This window comes from Gallinula chloropus (genome assembly GCF_964237585.1).
Source record: "Gallinula chloropus genome assembly, contig: HAP1_SCAFFOLD_510, whole genome shotgun sequence".
Taxonomy (NCBI): Eukaryota; Metazoa; Chordata; class Aves; order Gruiformes; family Rallidae; genus Gallinula; species Gallinula chloropus.
Window position 1 is genome coordinate 12110 of NW_028168407.1, and position 22236 is coordinate 34345.

A 22236-nucleotide genomic window follows, 5' to 3' on the forward strand; every position below is an offset into this window, starting at 1 on the left:
TTCCTGGCCTCCCGGGTGCTTTCCCACGGTGGGGGGAGGGGAGGGTTCCTTCTCCCCGCCCAGTGTCCCAGTTCCAGGCTGGGGACTGGCCCGGGGCCAGTGGGGCCGGGTGAGGGGTGGGATGGGGGGGGGGGGGTTGGAGGATGGGGGGGGGTCTCTGGAATGTCCTCCAGCCCAGTTTGGAGGGGGGGGAAACACCATGGCTGGGGCTCCTGGGGTGGGGGACCCCCCCAAATGCCCATATCCCCCCCACCCCGCCCCCCACCTTCCTTCCCCAGCCTCCCCCCACCCTCCCCCCCACCCAAGACACCCCCCCCCCCCCAAATCCCACCTCACCTGCACCAGCCTGGTGGGGTCCCGCTGTCCCCCATCCCCCTCATCTCCCATGATGCCAAACCTGGGGGGTGGGTGGGGGGGGTCCTGGAACGACAGACACCTTGGGGAGACCCCCACCCACCCCCACCCCACAACCCCCCAAGCAGCAGTTGGGACCCCCACCCCTCCCCACCATGGGCACCTGTTGCCCTTGAGGATGGGGGGGAGGTAAAGGGGGGGGGTGGTCCTGAGCCCCGTGCCCACCCCAGGGTGGGGTGGGGGGGTGAGGAAGGGGTGGGGGGTGGGGGGGTCCCCTGGGTCCCCTCACCTGCTGTGGGTCCTTGTCCAGGAAGTCCCAGTGCCACCCAAGCTGTGGGCACAGCAGGACCCAGGGTTGTCTGGGCACCTCCTCCTCCTCCCCCCCCCCAGGGCTCTACCCACAGACCCCGCCCCCCCCACACCCCCCCACACCCCCCCCCAGGGCTCTGGGGTGTCCAGGGAGATCAGTTCAGCTCCATCAGTCTCCCAGCCCTTGGGCAGCAGCAGCAGCAGCAGCAGCATCCTCATCATCATCATCACCCTGCCCTTGCCCCGGGGTGTTGGGGCAACACCCTGAGGCGGGAAGGAATTTGGGCACCTCCCCAGGGTGCCCTCCCAAGGGGGGAGGGGGAGGAAGGACCAACTCCCCCCCACCCCCACCCCGCCATGGCCCAGGAGGGGAAGATCTCATGAGGGACCAACCCACCCCCCCTCCCCATCCCCTTCCCTGCCCCCTTAAAGACCACCCAAAACCCCTTGAGGACCACCTAAGACCCCTTCAAGACCACCTAAGACCCCTTGAAAACCACTTAAAACCCCTTGAGGACCATCTAAGACCACTTCAAGACCACCTAAGGCATCTTAAGAGCACCTAAAACCCCTTGAAGACCATCCAAAACCCCTTGAAGATCACCTAAAACCCCTTGAGGACCACCTAAGAGCCCTTGAAGATCACCTAAAACCCCCTGAGGACCACCTAAGACCCCTTGAAAACCACCTAAGACCCCTTGAAAACCACCTAAGACCCCTTCAAGACCACCTAGAACCCCTTGAAGACCACCTAAGACCCCTTGAAGATCACCTAAAACCCCTTGAGGACCACCTAAGACCCCTTGAAGACCACCTAAAATGCCTTGAAGATCACCTAAGGCATCTTAAGAGCACCTAAAACCCCTTGAAGACCACCCAAGACCCCTTGAAGATCACCTAAAACCCCTTGAAGACCACCTAAGACCCCTTGAAGATCACCTAAAACCCCTTGAAGATCACCTAAGACCCCTTGAAGATCACCTAGAACCCCTTGAAGGCCACCTAGGACCCCTTGAAGACCACCCAAAACCCCTTGAAGACCACCCAAGACCCCTTGAAGATCACCTAAAACCCCTTGAGGACCACCTAAGACCCCTTGAAGAGCACCTAAGGCATCTTAAGACCACCTAAGACTCCCTGAAGACCACCCAACCCCCCCTCCTCAAGGACCCCCCCCTCAGATAAGCGTCCTTGGAGGAATCATCTCAAGGTGCTTCCAGGGCTTTTGGGGACACAAGGCTCAGCCAACCAGGAACCAATGGACATCTGCATAATTAATGACCTCATTAACCATATTAATCATTAATCATTAATCATCCAGCCTTAATTTGCATCACTAATCACCAACAGCCACCTCCTGCCTGCCTACCCCTGGATGCCCACCCACCCCCCTTGATGTCCTCTCTCCCTCTGACCCCAGCGGTATCCCCAAATTTCTTGGGGGAGGGGGGAAGGGGGCGGGGTTGGGGGGTGTTTCCCCTCCCCCTGTGTCTTCTCCTCGCCCCACCCCACGTGGGGACCACAGACGTCCGGGGAGCTGGAGGCAGAGGAAGTTCAGAGAGGTGCAGGTGGGTGTTCCCGGGGCTGGTCGGGTCCCTGAGCTCTTCCCCGTCGCGACGCTGAGGTGGGTCTGGTCCCGGGGTCCTTCTGGTCCCGGGGTCCTTCTGGTCCTGGGGTTCCTCTGCTCCTGGGGTTCTGGTCCTGGGGTTCTGGTCCTGGGGTTCCTCTGCTCCTGGGGTCCTTCTGCTCCCGGGGTTCTGCTCCCAGGGTCCTTCTGCTCCTGAGGTTCTGCTCCTGGGGTTCTGCTCCTGGGGTCCTTCTGCTCCTGGGGTTCTGCTCCTGGGGTTCCTCTGCTCCCGGGGTTCCTCTGCTCCCAGGGTCCTTCTGCTCCTGGGGTCCTTCTGCTCCTGGGGTCCTTCTGCTCCCAGGGTTCTTCTGCTCCTGGGGTTCCTCTGCTCCCGAGGTCCTTCTGCTCCTGGGGTTCTTCTCTCGGGGTTCCTCTGCTCCTGGGGTTCCTCTGCTCCTGGGGTCCTTCTGCTCCTGGGGTCCTTCTGCTCCTGGGGTCCTGCTCCCGGGGTTCTGCTCCTGAGGTTCTGCTCCTGGGGTTCTGCTCCTGGGGTCCTTCTGCTCCCAGGGTTCCTCTGCTCCCGGGGTTCTGCTCCTGGGGTCCTTCTGCTCCTGGGGTCCTGCTCCTGGGGTTCTGGTCCGGGGTTCCTCTGCTCCCGGGGTTCTGCTCCTGGGGTTCCTCTGGTCCTGGGGTCCTGCTCCCGGGGTTCTGCTCCTGGGGTTCTGCTCCTGGGGTTCTGCTCCTGGGGTTCCTCTGCTCCTGGGGTCCTTCTGCTCCTGGGGTCCTTCTGCTCCTGGGGTTCTTCTGCTCCTGGGGTTCTGGTCCTGGGGTTCTGCTCCTGGGGTTCCTCTGCTCCTGGGGTTCCTCTGCTCCCAGGGTTCTGCTCCCGGGGTCCTTCTGCTCCCGGGGTCCTTCTGCTCCTGGGGTTCCTCTGCTCCTGGGGTTCCTCTGCTCCTGGGGTTCTGCTCCCGGGGTTCTGCTCCCAGGGTCCTTCTGCTCCTGGGGTTCCTCTGCTCATGGGGTTCCTCTGCTCCTGGGGTTCTTCTCCCGGGGTTCCTCTGCTCCTGGGGTTCTTCTCCTCCTCAGGTTCTTCTGCTCCTGGGGTTCTTATTCTCCTGGGGTTCTGCTCCTGGGGTTCCTCTGTTCCTCAGGTTTTTCTTCTCTTGGGGTTCTTCTGCTCCTGGGGTTCTGCTCCTGGGGTTCCTCTGCCTCTCAGTTTCTTCTGCCTCTCAGGTTCTTCTGCCTCTCAGGTTCTTTTGCCTCTCAGGTTCTCCTGCTCCTAGGTTCTTCTTCTGGGGTTCTTCTTCTCCTGGGGTTCTCCTGCTCCTGGGGTTCTTCTGCCTCTCAGGTTCTTCTCCTCCTCAGGTTTTTCTCCTCCTGGGGTTCCTCTGCTCCTGGGGCTCTTCTGCCTCTCAGGTTCTTCTGCTCCTGGGGTTCTGCTCCTGTGGTTCTGCTCCTGGGGTTCTCCTGCTCCTGGGGTCCTTCTGCTCCTGGGGTTCCTCTGCTCCTGGGGTTCTGCTCCTGGGGTTCTCCTGCTCCTGGGGTTCTCCTGCTCCTGAGGTTCTGCTCCTGAGGTTCTGCTCCTGGGGTTCTCCTGCTCCTGGGGTTCTCCTGCTCCTGGAGTTCTCCTGCTCCTGGGGTTCTGCTCCTGGGGTTCTCCTGCTCCTGGGGTTCTGCTCTTGGGGTTCTCCTGCTCCTGGGGTTCTTCTGCTCCTGGGGTTCTGCTCCTGGGGTTCTCCTGCTCTTGGGGGTTCCTCTTGCTCCTTCGTGGGGGAAGGAATCCATTGTGACCCTCAGGGAGAAGGTGCTGGAAGGAGATGGCTGAGGAGCACAAGCCTTTGGAGAGGAGCGTGTCCATCCAGATCGACAACAAAACATGTGATAACGTTTTGCACTCCCCAAGGTGGGGCTGGGGCTGGGCTGGGGTTGGGGATGGGGTGGGATGGGGTGGGGTGTCATGGGGTGGGGATGGGATGGGGTGGGATGGGATGGGGGGAGAGGGAAGACCCTTTGCTCCATGGGTTGGGGGAGTTGTTTGATCTTAGCAGGAGGCTGGATTCCCCCCAAAGCCCAAAGCCAGGGGAGGAGACAGACATGGAGACGCTCCAGGCTTTGGGATAAGGACCTGGAGAGGTGTCCCCCCCCTCCCCCCTCCATACCCCCCCCCCCCCCCCCCATGAGCAGCAGGGGCAGAAGAAGACTCAGTGTGGGGGAATTGAGCCATAAACATCCTGTTTCTCACCCATCCCCCCACCACCTTCCTGACAGCGGGTCAATGGAAAGTGAAAGGAGATGGTGGAACCCCTCCCCCCACCTCCCCAACCCCCCCCCCCCCCCCCTCACCCCTCAGCAAGGACCCGAATGATCCCAGAGCTGGGAGGGGTGGGGGGAGGCCCAGGAGGGGCCACCTCCACGCAGTGGGGTGTCTCCCAAGAGTCAGACCACCTCCCGTTGGCCCAGTGACAAGGGGTGACCCCCTCCCAGTGCTTGGACCCCCTCCCACTGGTAGACCCCCTCCCAGTGGTTGGACCTCCCAGTGCTTGGACCCCCTCCCACTGGTAGACCCTCTCCCAGTGGTTGGACCCCCTGCCAATGGTTGGACCCCCTCCTACTGGTAGACCCCCTCCCAGTGGTTGGAGCTCCTCCTGGTGCTTTGTCCACCTCCCCCAGCCCACCCCACCTTCCCCTACCCACCCCGCCTCCCCATCCCACCCCATCTCCCCCAGCCCACCTCCCCCTGCCCATCCCACCTCCCCCATCCCACCCCACCTCCCCCTGCCCACTCCACCTCCTCCTGCCCATCCCACCTCCCCATCCCACCCCATCTCCCCCAGCCCATCCCACCTCCCCAGCCCACCCCACCTCCCCCTGCCCATCCCACCTCCCCATCCCACCCCATCTCCCCCAGCCCATCCCACCTCCCCAGCCCACACCACCTCCCCCTGCCCACCCCACCTCCCCCATCCCACCCCACCTCCCCCATCCCACCCCATCTCCCCCATCCCACCCCACCTCCCCCATCCCACCCCATCTCCCCCATCCCACCTCCCCCATCCCACCCCATATCCCCCTGCCCACCCCGCCTCCCCCATCCCACCCCACCTCCCCCTGCCCACCCCACCTCCCCCATCCCACCCCATCTCCCCCATCCCACCTCCCCCATCCCACCCCACCTCCCCCTGCCCACCCCACCTCCCCCATCCCATCCCACCCCATCTCCCCCTGCCCATCCCACCCCACCTCCCCCATCCCACCCCACCCCATCTCCCCCTGCCCATCCCACCCCACCTCCCCCATCCCACCCCATCTCCCCCATCCCACCTCCCCCATCCCACCCCACCTTCCCCATCCCACCTCCCCCATCCCACCCCACCTCTCCCCTCCCACCTCCCCCCACCCACCCCACCTCCCCCTGCCCACCCTGCCTCCCCCATCCCACCCCATCTCCCCCTGCCCACCCCACCTCCCCCATCCCACCCCATCTCCCCCTGCCCACCCCACCTCCCCCAGTCCACCCCATCTCCCCCATCCCACCTTCCTCCTCCCCTCCTCCCCTCCCACCTCCCCCTGCCCATCCCACCTCCCCCTGCCCACCCCACCTCCCCCAGCCCATCCCACCCCATCTCCCCCATCCCACCTCCCCCACCCCATCCCACCTTCCACCTCCCTTCCTCTCCCCTCCCAGGAGCTACTGCTTCAGCGGCTTCAACGCCACCCCTCCCAGCCCCAAGATCTCCCCAGGAGCTTCTGGCAGCTGCCAGTTTGTCAACTCCAGGATGTGTTTCCGGGGCTCCGTGGGGGTCCTGGTGTACGAGGCGGAGACCTTCACCTTGGCCATCCTCTTCTCCAACCCTTTCGACTACAACCTCTACTCCATCGAGCTGGCCATGGAGATCTCCCTGCAGAAAGCCCACCTGGGTGACCTGAAGGGGATCTACACCAGGATGCTCAGCGGGCACCCAGCCAACGCGGAGCAGCCCAGTTCCTTCCACCGCGTCAAACTGGGCGAGTGTCAGGAGCCCGTGGTGGTGTCCGCCGGCCCCGTCAGGGCCATGGCCACCATGTCCAACGCCGCCAAGTCCATCATCAAGGTCGTGGTGGAGAATGAAGATTGTCTCAGCAAGTAGAGGGCCAAGGAGGGAGCCCCCCCCCCCACCCACCCACCCACCCACCCACCAACCGCGTTTGGGGTGGGGGGAGGTCACCGCGGCCAGGGGGGGAGGGGTGGGAGCAGCTAATGAATGGTGGTGGAGAGAAGCAGCCGCGTGGTCTGTCTGTCTGTCTGTCTTGGGGGGGTGGTGGGGGGGAGGGGGCTTGTGGGGGGAGGAGAAGATGGGGGTGGGGTGGGGGGGGGTGAGGGTGGGGGGAGAGGGTTGGGGAATGCAAGGGTGGGGGTCTTCAAGGGTGGGGGTGTTCAAGGGTGGGGGTTGCATGGGTGGGGGTCTCCAAGGGTGGGGGTCTCCAAGGGTGGGGGTTGCATGGGTGGGGGTCTCCAAGGGTGGGGGTCTCCAAGGATGAGGATCTCCAAGGGTGGGGGTCTCCAAGGGTGAGGGTCTCCAAGGGTGGGGGTTGCATGGGTGGGGGTCTCCATGGGTGGGGATCTCCAAGGGTGGGGGCTCTAAGGGTGGGGTCTCTAAGGGTGGGGGTCTCCAAGGGTGGGGGTCTCCAAGGGTGGGGGTCTCATGGGTGGGGGTGTCCTAGATTGGGGACTTTAAGGATAAGGGTCTCATGGGTGGGGGTCTCCAAGGGTGGGGGTCTCATGGGTGGGGGTTTCCAATGGTGGGGGTCCCTAAGGGTGGGGTCTCTAAGGGTGGGGGTGTCCAAGGGTGGGGGTTGCATGGGTGGGGATCTCCAAGGGTGAGGGTGTCATAGGTGGGGGTCTCCAAGGGTGGGGGTCTCATGGGTGGGGGTCTTCAAGGGTGCAGAGTTTAAAGGTGGGGACCTCAAGGTTGGGGGTCTCCAAGGGTGGGGGTCTCCAATGGTGGGGATCTCCATGGGTGGGGGTCTCTAAGGGTGGGGGTCTCCAAGGGTGAGGATCTCCAAGGGTGTTGGTCTCATGGGTGGGGGTCTCATGGGTGGGGGTCTCTATGGGTGGGGGTCTCATGGGTGGGGGTCTTCAAGGGTGCAGAGTTTAAAGGTGGGGACCTCAAGGTTGGGGGTCTCCAAGGCTGGGGGTCTCCAAGGATGAGGATCTCCAAGGGTGGGGGTCTCCAAGGGAGGGGGTCTCCAAGGGTGGGGGTTGCATGGGTGGGGGTCTCTAAGGGTGGGGGTGTCCAAGGGTGGGGGTTGCATGGGTGGGGTCTCTAAGGGTGGGGGGTCTCCAAGGGTGGGGGTCTCCAAGGGTGGGGTCTCTAAGGGTGGGGGTCTCCAAGGGTGGGGGTCTCCAAGGGTGGGGGTTGCATGGGTGGGGGTCTCCAAGGGTGGGGTCTCTAAGGGTGGGGGTCTCTAAGGGTGGAGGCTGTAAGGCTGGAGGTCTCCAAGGGTGGGGGTCTCCATGGGTGGGGGTGTCCTAGATTGGGGACTTTAAGGATGAGGGTCTCCAATGGTGGGGATCTCCAAGGGTGGGGGTCTCATGGGTGGGGTCTCCAAGGATGAGGATCTCCAAGGGTGGGGGTCTCATGGGTGGGTGTCTCCTAGGGTGGGGATCTCCATGGGTGGGGGTCTCCAAGGATGGGGGTCTCCAAGGATGAGGATCTCCAAGGGTGGGGGTCTCATGGGTGGGGGTCTCCAATGGTGGGGGTCTCCAAGGGTGGGGATCTCCAAGGGTGGGGGTCTCATGGGTGGGGGTCTCCAATGGTGGGGGTCTCATGGGTGGGGGTCTTATGGGTGGGGGGTCTCTAAGTGTGGGAGGTCTCCAAGTTTGGGGGTCTCCACGAATCTTTCAGGGTCCCCCCAAGCTTGAGCCTCACGTCCCCCCAAGACCACCCCAAGCACCCCCAGCCCCCCTGAGCCCCCCCAAGTCCCCACCCCCCCGGTACGAGGCCGTGCTGAGGCTGAGCCTGTGGCTGTTTGTCTGAGCGGGCGTCTGTCTGTCTGTCTGTCTGTCTGAGCTGCTGGGAAGTGTGTTGGGGGGGTGGGGTGGGGGGTGTGGGGGTGTCTGTCCCTCGCCGCGGCCCCGCAGCCGCCGCCGCGCCGCTCAGAGCGCGAGGTGACGCATTTCCTGCCTCCCCCATCCCGCCTCAGCGGCGCCAAGAGCTGCAGAACCCCCAACCCAACCCTGCCCAGAGCCGGGCTGGGGGGCACAGCGGGGATGGAGACCCCTGGGGAGCCTGAAGACCACCTCAAAACCCTTCAAGACCACCCAAGACCCCTTGAAGACCACCTAATACCCCTTGAAAACCACCTCAAACCCCATCAAGAGCACCTAATGCATCTGAAGACCACCTCAAACCCCTTGAAGACCACCTAATGCCCCTTGACAACCAGCTAGAACCCCTTGAAGACCACCTAAGATGCCTTGAAGACCACCTAAGACCCCTTCAAGGCCACCCAAGGCATCTGAAGACCACCTAAGACCCTTTGAAGACCACCTAAGGCATCTGAAAGACCACTTAAAACACCTTGAAGGCCACCCAAGACCCCTTGACAACCACCTAAACCCCCTTCAAGACCACCTAAGACTCCTTGAAAACCACCTAGAACCCCTTAAAGACCACCTAAGACCCCTTCAATACCACCTAAGGCCCCTTGAAAGCCACCCCAGACCCCTTGAATAGCACCCAAGACCCCTTCAAGACCACCTATGGCATCTGAAGATCACCTATTACCGCTTGAAGACCACCTATGAACCCCCTCTAGGGGTCCCTGTGGGGTACCCCGGCTCCCAGGGGGTCCCTATAGGAGTCCCTGAGGGTCCCCCCAGCCCCCCAGGGGGTCCCCCCAGCCCCAGGGGGTCCCTATAGGAGTCCCTGAGGGTCCCCCCAGCCTCAGGGGGTCCCTCTCGGGTCCCTGAGGGTCCCTCCAGCCCCAGGGGGTCCCTCTGGGGATCCCTGAGGGTCCCTCCAGCCGCAGGGGGTCCCTCTGGGGGTCCTTGAGGGGTTCCCCAGCCCCAGTGGGTCCCTATAGGGGTCCCTGAGGGTCCCTCCAGCCCCAGGGGGTCCCTCTGGGGATCCCTGAGGGTCCCTCCAGCCGCAGGGGGTCCCTCTGGGGGTCCTTGAGGGGTTCCCCAGCCCCAGTGGGTCCCTATAGGGGTCCCTGAGGGTCCCTCCAGCCCCAGGGGGTCCCTCTGGGGGTCCCTGAGGGTCCCCCCAGCCCGTGGCGGTGCCCCCCCCCCCTCCAGGGCCGCTCCCTCCCTCTCGTCTCTATGGTACCCGCTTCACTTCCGGTCCCCCTTCCCAGCTGAGGCTGGCGCGGCCCCGGAAGTGACGTCAGGCCGCCGCTTCCGGTGGGGGCGGTCGGGGCCGGCGGCGGCTCCGGCGCGCGCGCGGAGGTGAGTGTGGCCCCGCCCCCCCCCTCCCCCCCCAACCCCCCCCAACCCCGCCCCCTCCCCCCGGCCTGGGCGTCCCGGGAGGGTCCGTGTGTGTCACCCCCCCCACCCCGCCCCGTGACGTCATCGGCAGCGCCCGCAGCGCCCGCTGACGTCCCACCGGCTTCCCCGCAGCGCGATGACGTCATGGGAGGCGTCCCCCAGCCCCTGGTGACGTCACACAGAGCGTCCCCAGCCCCTGGTGACGTCATATGAGGCGTCCCCAGTCCCCGGTGATGTCATGGTGGCATCTCCACCTTATGTCTCCTGCCCTGGTGATGTCACACCAGGCATCCCCTGCCCCTGGTGACGTCATATGAGGCGTCCCCAGCCCCCAATGACATCATGGTGGCATCTCCACGCTGATGTCCTTGGCCCTGATGACGTCACACAGGGTGTCCCCAGCCCCCAGTGATGTCACATGAGGTGTTCCCAGCCCCTGGTGACGTCACACAGGGCATCCCCAGCCCCTGGTAACGTCATATGAGGCGTCCCCAGCCCCCGGTGACATCATGGTGGCATCTCCATGCTGCTGTCCCCTGCCCTGATGACATCACACAGGGTGTCCCCAGCCCCTGGTGACATCACGTGAGGCGTCCCCAGCCCCCGGTGACGTCATGGTGGCATCTCCACGCTGATGTCCCCTACCCTGGTGACGTCACACAGGGCATCCCCAGCCCCCTGGTGATGTCATATGAGGCGTCCCCAGCCCCCGGTGATGTCATGGTGGCATCTCCACGCTGATGTCCTTGGCCCTGGTGACATCACACAGGGCATCCCCAGCCCCTGGTGACATCACATGAGGCGTCTCCAGCCCCTGGTGACGTCATATGAGGCGTCCCCAGCACCTGGTGACGTCACTTGAGGCGTCCCCAGCCCTCGGTGACATCATGGTGGCATCTCCACGCTGATGTCCCCTGCCCTGGTGACGTCACACAGAGCGTCCCCAGCCCCTGGTGACGTCATATGAGGCATCCCCAGCCCCTGGTGATGTCACATGAGGCGTCCCCAGCCCCCAGTGATGTCACATGAGGTGTCACCAGCCCCCGGTGATGTCACACAGGGTGTCCCCAGCCCCTGGTGATGTCACATGAGGCGTCCCCAGCCCCCGGTGATGTCACACAGGGCGTCCCCAGCCCCCAGTGACGTCACACAGGGTGTCCCCAGCCCCCGGTGATGTCACACAGGGTGTCCCCAGCCCCCGGTGACATCACGTGAGGCGTCCCCAGCCCCCGGTGATGTCACACAGGGTGTCCCCAGCCCCTGGTGACGTCACATGAGGCATCCCCAGCCCCTGGTGACGTCTCATGAGGCGTCCCCAGCCCCCGGTGACATCACGGCGGCACCTCCAGGCCGCGCTGATGTCCCCACCCCCGCCTGGGGGACGTCCCCAGCGGCGCCCCGACCCCCTCAGCCCGCGGGGACACCAGGGGTGGCGACACCCCAAGACCCTCTTGGCTCTTCCAGGAGAAGGACCCCCAGAAGGACCCCCAGGAGAAGATCCTTCCAGAAGGACCCTCCACAAGGTCCCCTGAGCAGAAGGTCCTCCAGCAGAAGGACCCCCAGAAGGTCCCTCCACAAGGTCCCCCCAGCAGAAGGACCCCCAGGAGAAGATTCTTCCAGAAGGTCCCTCCACAAGGTCCCCTGAGCAGAAGGTGCCCCAGTAGAAGGACCCCCAGAAGGTCCCTCCACAAGGTCCCCCCAGCAGAAGGACCCCCAGAAGGTTCCTCCACAAGGTCCCCCCAGAAGAAGAACCCCCAGAAGGTCCCCCAGAAGGTCCCCTCAGCAGAAGGACCCCCAGAAGGTTCCTCCAGAAGGTCCCCCCAGAAGGTCCCTCCACAAGGTCCCCCCAGCAGAAGGACCCCCAGGAGAAGATCCTTCCAGAAGGTCCCCCCAGCAGAAGGACCCCCAGAAGAAGATCCTTCCAGCAGGTCCCCCCAGAAGAAGGACCCCCAGAAGGTTCCTCCAGCAGGTCCCCCCAGCAGAAGGACCCCCAGAAGAAGATCCTTCCACAAGGTCCCCCCAGCGGAAGGACCCCCAGGAGAAGGACCCCATAGAAGGTCCCTCCACAAGGTCCCCCCAGAAGAAGAACCCCCAGAAGGTCCCCCAGAAGGTCCCCCCAGCAGAAGGACCCCCAGGAGAAGATCCTTCCAGAAGGTCCCCCAGTAGAAGGACCCCCAGAAGGTCCCTCCACAAGGTCCCCCCAGCAGAAGGACCCCCAGGAGAAGATTCTTCCAGAAGGTCCCTCCACAAGGTCCCCTGAGCAGAAGGTGCCCCAGTAGAAGGACCCCCAGAAGGTCCCTCCACAAGGTCCCCCCAGAAGAAGAACCCCCAGAAGGTCCCCCAGAAGGTCCCCCCAGCAGAAGGACCCCCAGGAGAAGATCCTTCCAGAAGGTCCCCCAGTAGAAGGACCCCCAGAAGGTCCCTCCACAAGGTCCCCCCCAGAAGAAGGACCCCCAGGAGAAGGACCCCCAGGAGAAGGACCCCATAGAAGGTCCCCCCAGAAGGTCTCTCCAGGAGAAGATCCTTCCAGAAGGTCCCTCCACAAGGTCCCCTGAGCAGAAGGTCCCCCAGCAGAAGGACCCCCAGAAGGTCCCTCCACAAGGTCCCCCCAGCAGAAGGACCCCCAGAAGAATATCCTTCCAGAAGGCCCCCAAGCAGAAGGACCCCCAGAAGGTCCCTCCACAAAGTCCCCCCAGAAGAAGGACCCCCAGGAGAAGGACCCCATAGAAGGTCCCCCCAGAAGGTCCCTCCAGGAGAAGATCCTTCCAGAAGGTCCCTCCACAAGGTCCCCCCAGAAGAAGGACCCCCAGGAGAAGGACCCCATAGAATGTCCCTCCATAGGGTCCCCTGAGCAGAAGGTCCCCCAGCAGAAGGACCCCCAAGAGATGATCATTCCAGAAGGACCCTCCAGAAGGACCCCCTGAAGGTCCCCCAGGAGAAGGTCCTTCCACAAGGTCCCCCCAGCAGAAGGACCCCCAGAAGGTTCCTCCACAAGGTCCCCCCAGAAGAAGAACCCCCAGAAGGTCCCCCAGAAGGTCCCCAAGCAGAAGGACCCCCAGAAGGTTCCTCCAGAAGGTCCCCCCAGAAGGTCCCTCCACAAGGTCCCCCCAGCAGAAGGACCCCCAGGAGAAGATCCTTCCAGAAGGTCCCCCCAGCAGAAGGACCCCCAGAAGGTCCCTCCACAAGGTCCCCCCAGCAGAAGGACCCCCAGAAGGTTCCTCCAGAAGGTCCCCCCAGCAGAAGGACCCTCCAAAGGTCCCTCCACAAGGTTCCCCCAGAAGAAGGACCCCCAGGAGAAGATCCTTCCAGAAGGTCCCCTCAGCAGAAGGACCCCCAGGAGAAGGACCCCATAGAAGGTCCCTCCACAAGGTCCCCCCAGAAGAAGAACCCCCAGAAGGTCCCCCAGAAGGTCCCCCCAGCAGAAGGACCCCCAGGAGAAGGTCCCTCCAGGAAAAGGTCCCTCAGAAGAAGGACCCCCAGGAGAAGATCCTTCCAGAATATCCCCCCAGAAGTTCCCTCCAGGAGAAGATCCTTCCAGAAGGTCCCTCCACAAGGTCCCCCCAGCAGAAGGACCCCCAGGAGAAGATCCTTCCAGAAGGTCCCCCCAGCAGAAGGACCCCCAGAAGAAGGACCGCCAGGAGAAGATCCTTCCAGAAGGTCCCTCAGCAGAAGGACCCCCAGGAGAAGATCCTTCCAGCAGGTCCCCCCAGAAGAAGGACCCCCAGGAGAAGGACCCCATAGAAGGTCCCTCCACAAGGTCCCCTGAGCAGAAGATCTCCCAGCAGAAGGACCCCCAGAAGGTCCCTCCACAAGGTCCCCCCAGCAGAAGGACCCCCAGAAGAAGGTCCCCCCAGCAGAAGGACCCCCAGGAGAAGGTCCCCCCAGCAGGTCCCCCCACCTGTCGGCGTGGGGCGGCCATGGCCGAAGCCGTCCATTACATCCACCTGCAGAACTTCAGCCGGTCCCTCCTGGAGACCCTCAACGGGCAACGTTTGGGGGGCGACTTCTGCGACGTCACCGTCCGCATCCGCGAGGCCACCTTACGCGCCCACCGCTGCGTCCTGGCCGCCGGCAGCCCCTTTTTCCACGACAAGCTTCTCCTGGGCCATTCGGCCATCGAGGTGCCGCCGGTTGTCCCCAGCGGGGCCGTGAGGCAGCTGGTGGAGTTCATGTACAGCGGCTGCTTGGTGGTGGCCCAATCGGAAGCTCTCCAGATCCTCACCGCCGCCTCCATCCTCCAGATCAAAACCGTCATCGACGAGTGTACCCAGATCATCTCCCAGAGCCGCGGGGCCAAAGTCCTACCCCCGCCACGGCCACCGCGCCCTGAGGTCCCCACCAGCACCACCAGCACCACCACCAGTACCACCACCATGGGGTTGTTGATGGATCCTGACATCCAGTTCGGTGTCACCGACCCGCCGCCGAGTTGTCACAGTCGGAAGCAGCGGCAACCGTTGCGGCTCCAACTGCCTGTCAAGGAGGAGGAAGAAGAGGAGGAGATGGTGGAGGAAGGAGGAGGAGGAGGAGGAGGTGGTGGTGAGGATGGGTTTGTCCCACCGCCTTTCCCTGCTGAGGAACCCCCCTTTTTTGGTGGCCCCCAGGTCTTTGCTGACACCTTCTTGCCCCCGTGGCCTGGAGAAGACAAGCTTGGCGGTGCCGACTGTAGCGCGGAGGCGCTGGGCCGGGGGACAACCTTTGGGGTCAAGGTGACAACGGGGGGCAGCGGGTTTGGCTTCCCACCGCCACCAGCACCACCAGTACAGCTCTACGAGGGGGGTAGGGAGGTGGGGTTGGGCGGTGGGGGTGTCCCAGCAGCTCCTGAGGGTCCCCAAGCCGGACCCTCCCGTTGTCCTGAGCCGTCCTACCAGTGTGGCCACTGCCAGAAGACCTTCAGCTCCCGCAAGAACTACACCAAGCACATGTTCATCCACTCCGGTGAGGGACGCGGGGTCGGGGGGGGACACCAGGAGTGGGGGGGACACCAGGGGGTGAGGGGGGACACCAGGGGTCGGGGGGACACACCAGGGGGTGGGGGAGAAACACCAGGGGTCAGGGGGGGACACCAGGGGTGGGGGAGGACACCAGGGGGTGAGGGGGGACACCAGGGGTGGGGGGGGACACCAGGGGTGGGGGGGGACACCAGGGGTCGGGGGGACACACCAGGGGTCAGGGGGTACACCAGGGGGTGAGGGGGGACACCAGGGGTCGGGGGGGGACACCAGGGTTCGGGGGGGGACACCAGGGGGTGGGGGAGGACACCAGGGGTCGGGGGGGACACCGGGGGTCGGGGGGGGACACCAGGGGTGGGGGGGGACACCAGGGGTGAAGTGGGGACACCAGGGGTGGGGGGGGACACCAGGGGTTGGGGGGGGACACCAGGGGGTGAGGGGGGGACACACCAGGGGTCGGGGGTGGGACACCAAGGGTGGGGGGAACACCAGGGGTCAGGGACACACACCAGGGGTGGGGTGGGGTGGTGGGAGGAGGATCTGGGGTTCATCCGGCTCTCCAGGTGGGTTTTGGGGACGGGGAAGGTGGGGAGGTGGTGGGGAAGGGGGTGAAGTGGGGACGGGGGTGCTGGGGGACGCGGAGGGGTGGTGGCAGGGAGGCGCGGGGGGCAGCGCTGACCTGTGTTGCCCCATGGTGGCCCATGTAGGCCCATGTTGCCCCATGCTGACCCCTGTTGGCCCCTGCTGGCCCATGTTGGCCCATGTTACACTCCTATTGACCCATGTTGACCCATGTTGGCCCATGTTGGCCCATGTTACACCCCTATTGACCCATGTTGGCCCATGTTGACCCATGTTGACCCATGTTGGCCCCTGCTGACCCATGTTGGCCCATGTTGGCCCATGTTACACCCCTATTGACCCATGTTGGCCCATGTTGGCCCCTGCTGACCCATGTTGGCCCATGTTGGCCCATGTTACACACCTATTGACCCATGTTGACCCCTGTTGACCCCATTGACCCCTGTTGACCCATGCTGACCTTTCTTACTCCACCTTGACCCCTGTTGACCCATGTTGGCCTGTGCTGACCTCTCTTGCTCCATGTTGACCCCTGTTGACCCCTGTTGACCCCTACTGACCCATGTTGACCTCTCTTGCCCCATGCTGACCTCTCTTGCTCCCCGTTGACCCATGTTGACCCCTACTGATCCATGTTGACCTCTCCTGCCCCATACTGACCTCTCCTCCTCCACCCTGACCCACCTTGACCCCTGTTGCCCCATGTTGACCTCTCCTCCTCCACCCTGACCCACCTTGACCCCTGTTGCCCCATGTTGACCTCTCCTCCTCCACCATGACCCACCTTGACCCCTGTTGCCCCATATTGACCTCTCTTACTCCACATTGACCTGTTGACCCCTATTGACCCCTGTTGACCTCTCCTGCCCCATACTGACCTCTCCTCCTCCACCCTGACCCACCTTGACCCCTGTTGCCCCATGTTGACCTCTCCTCCTCCACCATGACCCACCTTGACCCCCCGCTGCCCCATGTTGACCTCTCCTTCTCCACCCTGACCCACCTTGACCCCCGTTGCCCCATGTTGACCTCTCCTCCTCCACCCTGACCCACCTCAACCCCCCTCCCTCCCCCATTTCCTCACTACAACCACCCGGGCCGACCCCGTGCTGTGTCCCCCGTAGGTGAGAAGCCCCACCAGTGCTCGGTGTGCTGGCGGTCCTTCTCCCTGCGGGACTACCTGCTGAAGCACATGGTGACCCACACGGGCGTCCGCGCCTTCCAGTGCGGCGTCTGCTGCAAGCGCTTCACCCAGAAGAGCTCCCTCAACGTCCACATGCGCACCCACCGCCCCGAGCGCTTCCAGTGCCGCCTCTGCGCCAAGGGCTTCTCCCACCGCACCCTCCTGGAACGGCACGCCGCCGCCACCCACCCCGTGCCGCCACCACCACCACCACCAGGAACACCAGCAGGACCAGCAGGACCAGCAGGACCACCACTAGGACCACCAGCACCACCACCAGGACCACCACCAGGACCACCAGCACCACCACCAGGACCACCTGAAGCTGGGCTGGGAACGTGGCTGGGAGCTGAAGCTCCGGGTGCTTCACATACGGCGTGAAGGTGCCTCAAGGGAGGGGTGGGTGGTGGGTTTTGGGGCTCCTCCACGGCCATGGATGAACCTCCCTGGGTAGTTTGGGGACCCTGGGGTGAAAGCTGAAGGACTTTGGTGCCCTGGGTGGAGAGATGGATGGAGATGGGAGACCCCACCCCACTCGGCCTCTCCCCAGTTGCTGTGGTTTCCCATCCCTCCCCACACCTCTGGTGGTGGCACCAAGGGGATGGTTGAACATCCCAACATGGGGCTTCCTGGACCGTTTTCACGCTGTTTCTCCAGGTCTTTGCCCTAAAAATTCCACCCCTTGGCCACCTGAAGCGTCACCTACTCAGCAGTGGGTGCCAACCGTGGTGGGATCTCCATCCTTGGTGTTCCTCAGGCTTTACTGGGAGGAACCTGGAGGAGATGGTCACCTTTTGGTTGGTGTTGGACCCTTCACGAGGCCTGGACACCCCACGGATCTGAAGCAGCAAGAGATGGGATCCACATGGCCCAGTAAACCCAGTTGCCCCCTCTCCCACCCACCTTCTCATCATCCTCACTGCTCCTTGGGAACACCGATCGGGGACGGTGGCGGAAGGACAAGCCCACGCTGGAGGAGACAAAGCCTGGAGGCATCTGCACTGCGCTGCGGTGGGTAGGGTTGTCGCCTCGGTGGCGCTGCGTGCTGATGTCAATGCTGGAGGACCTCACAGCTCCGTGGTGGAGCAGGTACACCCCTTGCTGGGACTGTAGCTGTGCTGTAGGTGTATCTCTGATGGCTTTGTGGCCTGTGGAGAAGATGACCAGGCTGGAGAAGGCCCTGATGGGGCAGGTTGGTTTGGGGGGATGTCTGAGGCAGCTGAACTGCGGCCGCCTGGGCCTAAGCGGTGACCAGACCTCAGCACTGACCAGGCCTCAGTAGTGACCAGGCCTCAGCAATGACCAGGCCTCAGCGGTGACCAGGCCTAAGTGGTGACCAGGCCTCGGTGGTGACCAGGCCTAAGCAATGACCAGGCCCCAGCAGTGACCAGGCCTCGGCGATGACCAGGCCCCAGCAGTGACCAGGCCTCAGCGATGACCAGGCCTCGGCGGTGACCAGGCCTCGGCAGTGACCAGGCCTCGGCGGTGACCAGGCCTCGGCGCTGACCAGCCCTCAGCGATGACCAGCCCTCAGCTATAACCAGGCCTCAGCGGTGACCAGGCCTCGGCTATAACCAGACCTCAGCGGTGACCAGGCCTCGGCGATGACCAGGCCTCGGCGATGACCAGGCCTCAGCTATAACCAGGCCTCAGCGGTGACCAGGCCTCGGCAGTGACCAGACCTCAGCGGTGACCAGGCCTCAGCGCTGACTAGGCCCAAGCGGTGACCAGGCCTCAGCGGTGACCAGGCCTCAGGGGTGACCAGGCCTCAGCTGTGACCAGGCCTAAGCTATGACCAGGCCTCAGCGGTGACCAGGCCTCAGCAGTGACCAGGCCTCAGCAGTGACCAGGCCTCAGTGCGAACCAGGCCTCAGCGGTGACCAGGCCTCAGCGGTGACCAGGCCTCAGCTATAACCAGGCCTAAGTGCTGACCAGGCCTCAGCAATGACCAGGCCTAAGAGATGACCAGGCCTCAGCAATGACCAGGCCTCAGCGATGACCAGGCCTCAGCGATGACCAGGCCTCAGCAGTGACCAGGCCTCAGCTATAACCAGGCCTCAGCGCTGACCAGGCCTCAGCGCTGACCAGGCCTCAGCGATGACCAGGCCTCGGCGCTGACCAGGCCTCGGCGCTGACCAGGCCTCAGGGGTGACCAGGCCTCAGCGATGACCAGGCCTCAGCAGTGACCAGGCCTCAGCAGTGACCAGGCCTCAGCGCTGACCAGGCCTCAGCGCTGACCAGGCCTCAGGGGTGACCAGGCCTCAGGGGTGACCAGGCCTCAGGGGTGACCAGGCCTAAATGGTGACCCGGCCTCAGTGGTGACCAGGCCTCAGCGGTGACCAGGCCTCAGCGGTGACCAGGCCTCAGCGGTAACAAGGCCTCAGCAATGACCAGGCCTCAGCGGTGACCAGGCCTCAGGGATAACCAGGCCTCAGCGGTGACCAGGCCTCGGCGCTGACCAGCCCTCAGCGATGACCAGGCCTCAGGGGTGACCAGGCCTAAGTGGTGACCCGGCCTCAGTGGTGACCAGGCCTCAGCGGTGACCAGGCCTCAGCAATGACCAGGCCTCAGCAATGACCAGGCCTCAGGGGTGACCAGGCCTCAGGGATAACCAGGCCTCAGCGGTGACCAGGCCTCGGCGGTGACCAGGCCTCGGCGCTGACCAGCCCTCAGCGATGACCAGCCCTCAGCGATGACCAGGCCTCAGGGGTGACCAGGCCTAAGTGGTGACCCGGCCTCAGCGGTGACCAGGCCTCAGCAATGACCAGGCCTCAGCAATGACCAGGCCTCAGCAATGACCAGGCCTCAGCAATGACCAGGCCTCAGCGGTGACCAGGCCTCGGCGGTGACCAGGCCTCAGGGATAACCAGGCCTCAGCGGTGACCAGGCCTCAGCGGTGACCAGGCCTCAGCTATAACCAGGCCTCAGCGCTGACCAGGCCTCAGCAGTGACCAGGCCTCAGCAGTGACCAGGCCTCAGCAGTGACCAGGCCTCAGCGGTGACCAGGCCTCAGCAATGACCAGGCCTCAGCGCTGACCAGGCCTCACCCCCGGCCTGCCCTACGGAAGGGGTTCTGCTCCCTCCACCACCTTGCTGGGCCCACACTGGGCTCTCCCCAGGCCTTCCATGTCCTCCTGGAGCTGAGGAGCCCAGAACCGGCCCCAGAAGCCTGGGGGGAACATTGATGGGGCAGCCAGGGGTGTGTGTGGGGGGTGTGAGGCAGCCTGTGCCCAGACCCAAGCCCTGCCTGCGGAGCGCTCGCCTTGAGGCTGTGGCGGAACTGATTGGTCGGTCGAGCTGTCGCTCAAATCCTCTCCGCCTGTTCCGCGGTGGCGATTGGCTGGCGCCAACGTCCATCTGCAGAGCCCGCCCTTCACCTGGGGGGATTCGGGCGCTGGTTGGTCCAGCGCCTGCGCATTGGCCCTCCCGCCCTTTGGGGAAGAAGCCGATTCGGTCGTCGAGCTGTCAATCCTCGCTCCGCGGGTGCCTATTGGTTTAATAAACCCCTAAACCCCGCCCACCGAGCGAGCCGCCGGCTCCTTCCTCCCCCATCCCGCCTTTTTCCCTCCCCGCCTTTCCCATTGGTCCCTTTACCTGCCAATCTCCCCGCGGCCCCTTCGCCGATTGGCTGCTGCGGGGAGGACGGGGCGGGGCCAAGCCGCCTGGGCGCTGCTGAGAGTGGGGTTGCGGGGGGCGAGGGGTGGCCGCCGCCATGTCGGGCCCAGCGGAGGGGGTCGGGGAGGCGGCCGGGAAGCGGCCGGGGTCCGTGGACCTGCTGGAGCGCTGCGGCGTCTGCCGGGAGCAGCTGCGGGCCGAGCGGCAGCCGCGGCTGCTGCCCTGCCTGCACTCCGTCTGCCGGGGCTGTTTGCGGGCCCCGCCGGGCCCCGCAGACTCCACTCCCCCCGCCTCGCCCCCCTCCGCCTCGGATGAGGCAGGTGAGGCCCTGGGGGGAAGGGGGGAAGGGGGGGGGGGGGGCGGCTTAAGGGGGGCCCGGGGAGGGAGGGGGGGGGGCGGTTTAATGGGGGGGGGGAGCGGTGTAATGGGGTCCTAGGGAGGTAGGGTGGTTTAATGGAGGGGGCGGTTTAGTGGGGGTGTGGGGGGCTTAATGGGGGCCCGGGGTGGGGGGGGTGGGGGGGGGGGCGGCGGTTTAATGGGGGCCCGGGGAGGGAGGGGGGGGGGCGGTTTAATGGGGGGGGGGGCAGGGGTTTAATGGGGAGGGGGGGAGCGGTGTAATGGGGGCCCGGGGGGGGGGGGGACGACACACGGCGGTTTAATGGGGGCCCGGGGAGGGAGGGGGGCCGGTTTAATGAGGGAGGGAGGCGGTTTAATGGGGGCCCAGGGTGAGGGGGCGGTTTAATGGGGTCCTAGGGAGGTAGGGTGGTTTAGTGGAGGGGGCGGTTTAATAGGGGGGTGGGGGGCTTAATGGGGGAGCGGGGAGGGGGGGGGCGGTTTAATGGGGGGGGGGGGCAGCGGTGTAATGGGGGCCCGGGGAGGGAGGGGGGGGGGCGGTTTAATGGTGTGGGGGGGAGCGGTTTAATGCGGTCCTAGGGAGGTAGGGTGGTTTAATGGAGGGGGCGGTTTAATGGGGGTGTGGGGGGCTTAATGGGGGTCCGGGGAGCGGGGTGGGTGGGGGGGCGGCGGTTTAATGGGGGCCCGGGGAGGGAGGGGGGGGCGGCGGTTTAATGGGGGCCCGGGGAGGGAGAGGAGGGGGCCGGTTTAATGGGGGGGGGAGGGTAGCGGCTTAATGGGGTCCCGGGGGCGAGGGGTGGTTTAATGGGGGGGGGGGGGGGGGCGGTTTAGTGGGGGTCCGGGGGGGAGGGGTGGTTTAATGGGGCCCCAGGGAGGGGGGGTGGTTTAATGGAGGTGGGGGGGGCTTAATGGGGGCCCAGGAGGGGGGGGATTAGTTTAATGGGGGTTGGGGGGCTTAATGGGGGTCCACGAGGGGGGGGAGGGGGTTTAATGGGGGCCCAGTGACAGGGGGAGGCGGTTTAGTGAGGTGGGGGGGGGCTTAATGGGGGCCCAGTGAGGGGAGGGAGGGGGTTTAATGGGGGGGGGGGAGGGGCGGTTTAATGGGGGCCCGGGGAGGGGGGGCTTTGGGCTGCGTGGAGCCCAGGGGAGGGGAGGGGGGTGGGGGGGCCGGGAGGGTCGTGTATTGGGGGAGGGGGGGCTCTGGCAGCCCACGAGGCCGGGATCCATGGGGGTTGCATCACCCCCATGGGGTCTCCCCAAGGCCCCCCTGACCCGATTTACCCCCCCTGACCCATCAGTGGTGGTCGTGGCCCCCCCCTTAACCCCCCCATATCTCACCCCCTTCACCTCAAAGAGGGGGGGGGATCAAAAGCACCACATCCTCTGCCCTCAACTGTCACTGTGCTGAGGTGGGGGGGGGGAGGAAGAGGAGGGGGAGGTGACCCAGGGGTTTTGGGTTGCCCCTCAGCACCCCCCCTCCCCAAATTGCCCCCTCACCCCCCAGCACTGGTGGACTGCCCCGTGTGCAAGCAGCAGTGGGAGCTGCGGGAGGTGGTGGAGAACTACTTCCTGAGGAGCAGAGGGGCTGAGCCCGCCGCCAGCCAGGGCCTCACTCAGGGTAACCCCTTAATGAGCAATTACCCCCTAATTACCCTTTAATTAGAGCTTGAAAAGGGACGGTTTTTATCCCCCACCCCCCCCCCAGTGCTGCACCAGCTGCGAGGACAACGCGCCGGCCACCAGCTACTGCGTGGAGTGCTCGGAGCCGCTGTGCGAGACCTGCGTGGAGGCCCACCAGAGGGTCAAGTACACCAAGGACCACACGGTCCGGCCCGCAGGTCGGTGGGTGGGT

At 64.8% G+C, this 22236-nt stretch overlaps 3 protein-coding genes across 3 annotated transcripts; all 3 read left to right on the forward strand.

Moving 5' to 3' along the window:
- The first annotated feature begins 2199 nt into the window (after positions 1-2199).
- Positions 2200-6479, forward strand: LOC311204508 (uncharacterized protein). The gene is made up of 3 exons (XM_084280924.1): positions 2200-2231; positions 4028-4133; positions 5916-6479. The coding sequence occupies exons 2-3, from the start codon at positions 4048-4050 to the stop codon at positions 6355-6357; spliced, it is 528 nt and encodes a 175-aa protein (XP_084137050.1). The 5' UTR covers positions 2200-2231; positions 4028-4047; the 3' UTR covers positions 6358-6479.
- Positions 6480-13390: 6911 nt separating this feature from the next.
- On the forward strand, positions 13391-16796 carry LOC311204506 (zinc finger and BTB domain-containing protein 45-like; the record flags this gene model as incomplete). Its single annotated transcript, XM_084280922.1, has 2 exons — positions 13391-14636; positions 16357-16796. The coding sequence occupies exons 1-2, from the start codon at positions 13616-13618 to the stop codon at positions 16794-16796; spliced, it is 1461 nt and encodes a 486-aa protein (XP_084137048.1). The 5' UTR covers positions 13391-13615.
- Positions 16797-20127: 3331 nt separating this feature from the next.
- Positions 20128-22222, forward strand: LOC311204510 (transcription intermediary factor 1-beta-like; the record flags this gene model as incomplete). The annotated part of the gene is made up of 3 exons (XM_084280925.1): positions 20128-20350; positions 21889-22001; positions 22090-22222. Coding segments are annotated over 3 exons (469 nt in total), but the record flags the coding sequence as incomplete, so codon positions are not given.
- Positions 22223-22236: the final 14 nt, after the last annotated feature.

Excerpts from the sequence above, each read along its gene's own strand:
- LOC311204508 (XM_084280924.1), top strand. The coding sequence starts at position 4,048 with ATGGCTGAGGAGCACAAGCCTTTGGAGAGGAGCGTGTCCATCCAGATC. Across the intron at positions 4,134-5,915 it reads AACGTTTTGCACTCCCCAAG|GAGCTACTGCTTCAGCGGCT; the intron begins GTGGGGCTGGGG and ends CTCCCCTCCCAG.